The sequence below is a fragment of the Limulus polyphemus genome, unplaced genomic scaffold, assembly GCF_000517525.1.
Source record: "Limulus polyphemus unplaced genomic scaffold, Limulus_polyphemus-2.1.2 Scaffold8197, whole genome shotgun sequence".
Taxonomy (NCBI): domain Eukaryota; kingdom Metazoa; phylum Arthropoda; class Merostomata; order Xiphosura; family Limulidae; genus Limulus; species Limulus polyphemus.
This window is the reverse complement of record NW_013673807.1, coordinates 1-7,658: the sequence shown is the minus strand read 5'-3', so window position 1 is coordinate 7,658 and position 7,658 is coordinate 1. Positions and strand designations below refer to the sequence as shown.

The 7,658-nt window shown below is 30.9% G+C and overlaps 1 protein-coding gene across 2 annotated transcripts in view; it reads left to right on the top strand.

Annotated features, from left to right (window-relative positions):
- Positions 1-6,926, top strand: part of LOC106475188 (vacuolar protein sorting-associated protein 11 homolog) — an 18,452-nt gene extending 11,526 nt beyond the window's left edge. For both annotated transcript variants that reach the window (XM_013935884.2, XM_022379370.1), the window contains exons 6-10: positions 651-748; positions 2,114-2,261; positions 2,823-2,912; positions 6,222-6,358; positions 6,857-6,926. In XM_013935884.2, coding sequence (XP_013791338.2) covers positions 651-748; positions 2,114-2,261; positions 2,823-2,912; positions 6,222-6,358; positions 6,857-6,917 — 534 coding nt within the window. In that variant the 3' untranslated portion in view covers positions 6,918-6,926. The remainder of the gene's footprint in view (positions 1-650; positions 749-2,113; positions 2,262-2,822; positions 2,913-6,221; positions 6,359-6,856) is intronic.
- Positions 6,927-7,658: the final 732 nt, after the last annotated feature.

Sequence of the window (7,658 nt, the reverse complement as noted above, 5' to 3'; positions counted from 1 at the left end):
CATTCAATTTAAAATACAATAAAATGTTTTTTGTTACCAGATTTGCATGAAATTTACCCATTTCACATAAGAAATAAGAATCATTCAGTTAGAAAATCCATGAAATATAAAGTTTGAAATAACACATTCTTATGTTGTTGTTTTTTTACTGTAGTGATTGTGTTCTGTTTTTATATTACATGAATTATCTGGATTACTTTGTCATTGCGTAATTACATGTACATTTCCTTTTCTTATAAAGGAGTTAAAATACTTTATGCTCTAATTTACAATGAAATTTTGTGATTTAGATCAGAATCAGAATTGGTAATTATACAGATGAAATTATTTTTGAGGTATTGTTTTGTGTATTGACATGTGTTTTTAGCTGTGGTCCCATTCCAAGCTTGAGTACAGAAATCAGGTGTATGTAGTTATAATCCCAAGCTGTTACTGATATCCTTAAGATTTTTTGTATGAATACTTTGGGAACAGCAGATTTGAATTTTGTTTCCTTCTTCAAACTTTTATTCATTGTAAATACCTTGATGTTTCTTTGAAGCTCATTGCTGTTCTCTAAAGTGTTTATATTGTACTTGTGTTTGTTTTATAGTAAAAAGTTCACAAAAGTATTTTTATGGCTGTTTATGTGTAGTTTGTTTTTTGTTTAGGTGACAGCATTAGCTGTCCATGAGAACTCAAGTTTAATGACAGTTGGTCTAGATGATGGGAATATATTGCTCTTCAGGGGTGACATAACTAGAGACAGGTAATTAATGATTTTTGTTTAAATTTTGATTGAAAATGATTGAGAGAATACACACTGGAAACAATCTTGATATATTTTAATTAAGTTTTATCTCTAGAAATAGAACTTCTGTGATATATGAAATCATAAACATAAAATTGTGAAAAACTAGGGGAATAGAGTTAACCAGATGAGTGAAGAGAAATAGCATTCAACTTGAAATGAAGCCATTTAGGTGCTACTCTAATTTTTCAGCTTCATAATATTAAAAAAAATGATTGTGCATGAGTGTGATAATTAAACTGCAAGTTTTTGTGTATGTGTATAGTTATGCAAGGAACAGGTTAAACAATTATGAGAGAATCTGTTGGAATGATGAAGAATTAAAGTAATAATCAGGAAGGAAGTTTGTTTAATAAAATACTAAACGTAACTTTAATGAATAATTGAAATAACTTGGAACAATTTTTCAATGTGAGTGTTTTTGCATGTGTAATAATTATGTATATAGTGCCCTTTTGTAATAAAATAGGCACTCATGCCACAGAGTTGACATTGATAACATCAATCTGTAATGTAACACAAGTACAAAACTGAACAGAAACAAATCCATTACTGGTAGCTTTGCCTTTTCGAATGGGTGCTCGTATTCATATGCCAGGGTACTGTATACGTACTACAGAAAATAATATAATAAGATCCATTTGTTTAATTTTTAGCTTGCTCTACTGATTTAACTTAAGCACACATGAGTACTTATCAAATATAAGATAATTTACTTTTAAATAAATTATGAAAAGTTGCAATGTTAGAAGAAATTACTTGGGTAAAGATATGGTTGTAGTACATGATGCTGGGTGGATGTTCTTTTACTGTGCATACAGCCAGTGTACTGAAAACCTATTTGGAGCATAAAGAGGCTGATGGAACACTTGCAAAGATGTTGTGGCCTTCACATAGTTCTGATTTGAACATCTTTGAAGCAGTATAGGGTAACATGGATGTTTAGGAAGTTAAATGACAACCAAACAACTTGTGAAAAGTGTTACAGGATATGTGGAACAACACTCCACAATCTTTCATTGATAAATTATATGGGAGTATGAAAGCATTAATGTTCTGAATAATATATTAATTTGTCTTTTCATATTTTGTGTCATAGTGCATTGTGCTTATGTTTGTGCATATTTGAATTATATACCAACTTTGTTGTCTGTTTCCATATGTATTTGTAATATGGTATATTTAAAGTAGTTTTTTTTTTAACCATTATTTGTGTGTTAGTGTTTTGAAATCTTCAAGCCTAGAAAGTGTTCTTACTGTTTAACTGCACAAAACTAAAATGATCTGTAGATATATAAATATTAATTAATTCTACTCCAACAGACATAGCAAGTATAAAGTTCTTCATGTTGGAGGCACTAGTGTGACTGGATTAGGGTTCAGGACAGCTGGTAGACAGAGTTTTCTCTTTGTTGTCACCACTGATGAAGTTTTCTCAGTTTCTTTATCTGTTAAAGATAAAGAAAATGTGGTTGGTATCACACTCATTTTTCTTCCTTTCATACCTACCTTTGATTATAATGATGCAAAACAAACTGTTATAAAATTTTAAATGAAGTAGTTCATTACATCAACTGTGATAACTGTGGTATTAAACTTGTAAAGTAGCTCATGTGTGAAAACTTGTAGTATCTTAACTAATGCTAGCTGATAAAAACAGTTTTTAAACTCGCATTAATGGAATTATTTTACTGATTATGTTACATGTGTAGTGAGAATGTATTTTCATTGATTATAAAAGTGTTACACAAATGATCATATACAAATATAAAAAGTAATGTCAAAGCACAAAACTTGACTGTGTATACATAGAAAGTATGAAGTTCTTCATGTTGGAGGCAATAGTGTGACTATTCAGGACAGCTGGTAGAAAAAGTTTTTTCATTGTAATTACTGATAAAATTTTCTTGGTTTCTTTATCTGCTAAGTATTGTAAGTGATTTTCATGATTGCCAGATGTCATTGGTATTATTAATTTCAAGTTTTTTTTAATGATTTTGTGGTAACGCTTCTTATATTCACTGGGTTTCAGGTTTTGCTGGACAGCCATGGATGCCCAGCACACTGTTCTGTTCTTAGTGATGCTAAACAAGATAACCAATTTGTTATTGGCAGACAAGATGTAAGTAAATAAATCTATACTCCTGTTTACTGAAACAACAGCAGTAATTTCAATCAACAAATACATCAAAGGGTTTTGGTAGATTACAGGATCATAGTACTATTGATGTCTGTTATGAACAAGGTAGTTATTCTCTTTAAAGTTTGTAGGATATTAGAAAAAATTTTTAACTAAAAAGAATGAAAGTACATGTTGTATATCTTATATAAGAGCAGGAAAACTATATATTTATTAGTGCACACACACACATTTAAGAAGAGAACTACATCCATTAGTATATTTTTTGTGATTTAGTCTTGGTATTGAAAAAGTAGATAACACTTTTTATCCACTTGATTAACTTTGAAGGTCATGGGTCAAGTTAAAAAGGTCACTATACATAGAAAATCTACTCCAGTCTCGTGGAAGTGATATCTAAAGGTTGGATGGATGTATTTTGACCAAAATTATACAACAGGTACTACATCATCAAATTAGGGGGAACTTAAACATACAGTATAATATTAATAGGAGCACTTTTTGTAAATTTTAGGAACTTTAGTACAAGCAGTACTTTCTTGTTATAAGCTTGCTCGTTGAATTTCTTGTCTAGTATATGATCTTTCCATGTTTCTGGATATATATATATTTTCATAATTTATAGTTTGATGTTCAAATACCATTTCCTAGTGTCAGAAATTAGTGATTAAACAATTTTTGGACATGTTTCTGTTGTTTTCAGCTTCTTTCACATAGCAGTCTTATTCCCAACAGTTGTGATAAAGATCACATAAACTGCATATGTTTTTCATGCTCCTCTTAATTTGTTCAATTCAGATTTGAAATCAAAGTGTATGCAAAAACAATATTTTATATCTATCTTTTGCTTCCCACAAGTCACTGACCAAGAGGACTTTTGTTTAATATCAGAACTTGTCAGTTGGGCTGGACGATAATAGATTTGTATTAGTAATGTTGGATGTATTGGTTTCTAATGTTTAAAAGGCATTTAAACTATTTCTATGTCTTATTGTTTACAGCTGTTTTCAATGTTTAACTAATATAGCCCTCCCACTGGCCCTGTATTGCCATATAATCCCTATATTTTTTTAAGTTCTCTCTATATCTGTATATTTATCTTTAATATATTAATTTTCCCCTGTTATGCCACTATATATTTTTAATGTGTACTTATTCATGTGCCACTACTTTGTATGACATTAAATTTCACATTTTCACTCTACAAGTAATTATCACCCTTCAGCACAAAATGTATATTTTTTTCTGAAGGCTTGTTTGCTTTTATTAAAATATTAAGTGGTTTTAAGCTTACATTCAAGAGCTATGGTCAGAAGGTGCTAACAGAACATGAAAAAAGCATATGAAGGATGAATACTGTTACTTCAAACTAACTTAAATTATAATTAAAGGTTTAACTCATGTTGTGTCAATGAATAAAAACTGAATAGTGGTGGGCTATATTCAAGTTTGATACAATTTTGATCATGAAACTACTTAAATTCAGTTTCAACTTGTAAAGATTTTGGTTAAAAATCTTGATTCTGCATCTGAAGTGATTATGAAAATCACTTGAAGTGTGTGATTATGAATTCAAAATAATGTTTCTAATGTGTACTTATTCATGTGGCACTGCTTTATATGACACTAAAACAAAAAAAAGAGTGAAATATGGAACATTGGTATGATCAAAAATAATTTCAATGGATGAGTCCATAAAAAGTAGTTGATTAAACTAATAATATTTCAAACTAAATACTTCAAAACATAAACTATAAAAGCCCTGAATAATGAAATAAAAAGTATTAGACATCCTGTCATGCATTTTAAAGGTTTTTTTTGTACTTTCCTTATATTATTAAAAACTAAGAGTTTTTGTGTGCTCCTTTACTTCATCAGAAGGTGATTAGATGTGAGAGTTATAGCATGTCTCAGTTGTATGGCTAAATACCTTACAATGGTATATTTGCAGGTAAAAATTTATTAGGGTATATGAATTTAATCTAGCTAGCCTTGCTGAAAGTTTTTCAAACAAGACTAGTCATTGTAATTATATGTTAGATACATGTGTGTGTGTGTTTCACAAACTAGTTATATCTTTAGGTATGTTATGTACAGTTTATCATTAGTGAATTAATATACTGCATCATTGTAAGTGTACATTTCAAGACTCATGGTTGGATAAGGAGGACATTAATAGACACCAAACTGGTCTGTGGTTTCAAAAATGGAAGAGCTCCATGGTATTTTGCATACTTTGATATAGAAAATCTTTCAATTAAGACTGGGCTTAGATGTATTGTGAAAAGTCTGAACCAGTCCTTGACAGTAGTGTAAACAACAGCCTCTACGTCTGAGACCTATGACTTTAGCCAGATTACACTACTGTCAAGGACTGGCAGTAGTGTAAACAACAGCCTCTACATCTGAGACCTATGACTTTAGCCAGATTATTCATTTCCAACTGACCAAAATCACAGTTTAAACAACAGGAAAGAGGAGTGCCTCATCTAGAATGCACCATCACAAGCTGTTTACTTGGCCTGTAAATTCCAATGGCACTAGACTACAGAAGTTCTGAGGACCACACCTGCTAAAGAAAACATAAACAATAAAGAAAAGTGGTTCAGGATACATGATACAGTATGATGAAACCACCACTGATCAAGTTGTGAAGTAGTTGATATACTTATTATATGTTGGACATAAATACAAAATCAGGTTACTGAAAGATACCTTGAGGTCTTCCATTTTGTCAATGGAAGGCAAGTATCAGGAAAAGCATTTGCATTTTTTAAAGAAAGAATGAGCTGTGTCTCTCAGACTTTTTGTAAATGTATCAAATGATGGCCCAAATGTCAACAAAACCATTTGGAATGAGATCACTGTTGCCTTGAAAGATGGCTATGAAGACCATTTCACTTTGATACCTTCACGTCATAATACGTATAGGTTATCAAGATGTTTGCCTCACCATGAACGATCTTCTGCCACTCTTCTATCCTGTCCATGAGAATAAGAATGAGTTTTCACTTTTGGTGAAAACAATTGAGTAAGGTATCCAAACATTACTAATTACAATAGCTTCTGTATACAGGTAAGTCTTTCTCATTCTTTTGCCTTTAAGAAATAATAGTCCCTTTATCTGCCCTGTTTTTAAAGCAATTACCTTATATTCTTCTAATATTTTGACAAGATTTCCCTGTGGGAGGCCTCCTAATCTTATAGTGAACAATATTTTAACAATCCTAAGATATATATGTACTATTTTTGTCTAGTTTGAATAAGCATACACTTTATTTATACTTCTAGGCAGTTTACTTTTACCAGCCAGATGGTCGAGGACCCTGTCTTGCATTTGAAGGTGAAAAACTCATTTTGCATTGGTTCAGAGGCTACTTGGTTGTTGTTGGAAAAGATAATAAGTCAAATCCCAGGCCAGGAGGAATGTAAGTATAAATCCTAAATTAGAAGAATGAAAACAGTATTCCCCCCCCCCCCAAAAAAAAAGTATTACAATCTCAAACAACAAATTGAAGAAATGGAAGTAACAGTATCAAAATCTAACTGTTCAAGTTGCTCACAGAAAACACACACACACATGCCAATTAAACAAAACTTTTAATTCATTAAAAGTATTAAAAATAAAAGACAACTCAAAACATCATACATATCATTTAAAGCATTTTGGTAAGTTATCAATCATATTGTATGTACTTAATAATTTTTAGTAGTTAAAAAAAATGACATTTAATTTTCTAAAGTTCTGATTTGACATTAAAAATGTGATGCTGAATAGTTCATGGAATTAGATTTCTGGAAATTATTAGAAAAAGAGCCCTCTATAAAAAAAACATTTATTCCCAGCATTTTTTACGTCTCATAATATAGGATTGAATTTCTAAACAGTTTTTTCTTTAGTTGGCATTTATTTTTTTGTTACACAGGATGGCCTTCATGTGCATCACTTGCCACACAGGTCTGCTGAATTCTGACAAAGTTTTCTGAAGTTCACCCCAATTGACTATCTTCTTCACATTAATGTAGCTATTTTCAATATATTATCTAATTCCTATATCAGGGTGTCATGGATTTGTAGATTATATTCAAGAACCCCTATAAGTTTTATTGTGATTAGAATTTTGGAAGTAGGCACTGAGACAGTAGCAAGGAAGAAAATTAAAATGGCTGTCAAACTCATAAAAATGGGAAAATGAATAAATTAAGGGGTTTTAGAATCCCTTTGGGGCTTACCTAATAACTGCCTTATAACACAGTTATGGACCTTTTACTAAGGATAATTAAAGTCACAATAAAAAACCTTTAACCAGAGGACATTAAGTAATGATAACAAATCCTCAACTAGAGGTTATTAAAGTCACAATAACAAACCTTCAACTAGAGGTCATTAAATCATGATAACAAACCCTGAACTAAAGGTCATTAAAGTCACAATAACAAACCTTCAACTAGAGGTCATTAAATCATGATAACAAACCCTAAACTAAAGGTCATTAAAGTCACAATAACAAACCTTCTACTAGAGGTCATTGAATCATGATAACAAACCCTCAACTAGAGGTCATTAAATCATGATGACAAACCCTCAACTAATGGTCATTAAAGTCACAATAACAAACCTTCAACTAGAGGTCATTAAATCATGATAACAAACCCTGAACTAAAGGTCATTAAAGTCACAATAACAAACCTTCAACTAGAGGTCATTAAATCATGATAACAAACCCT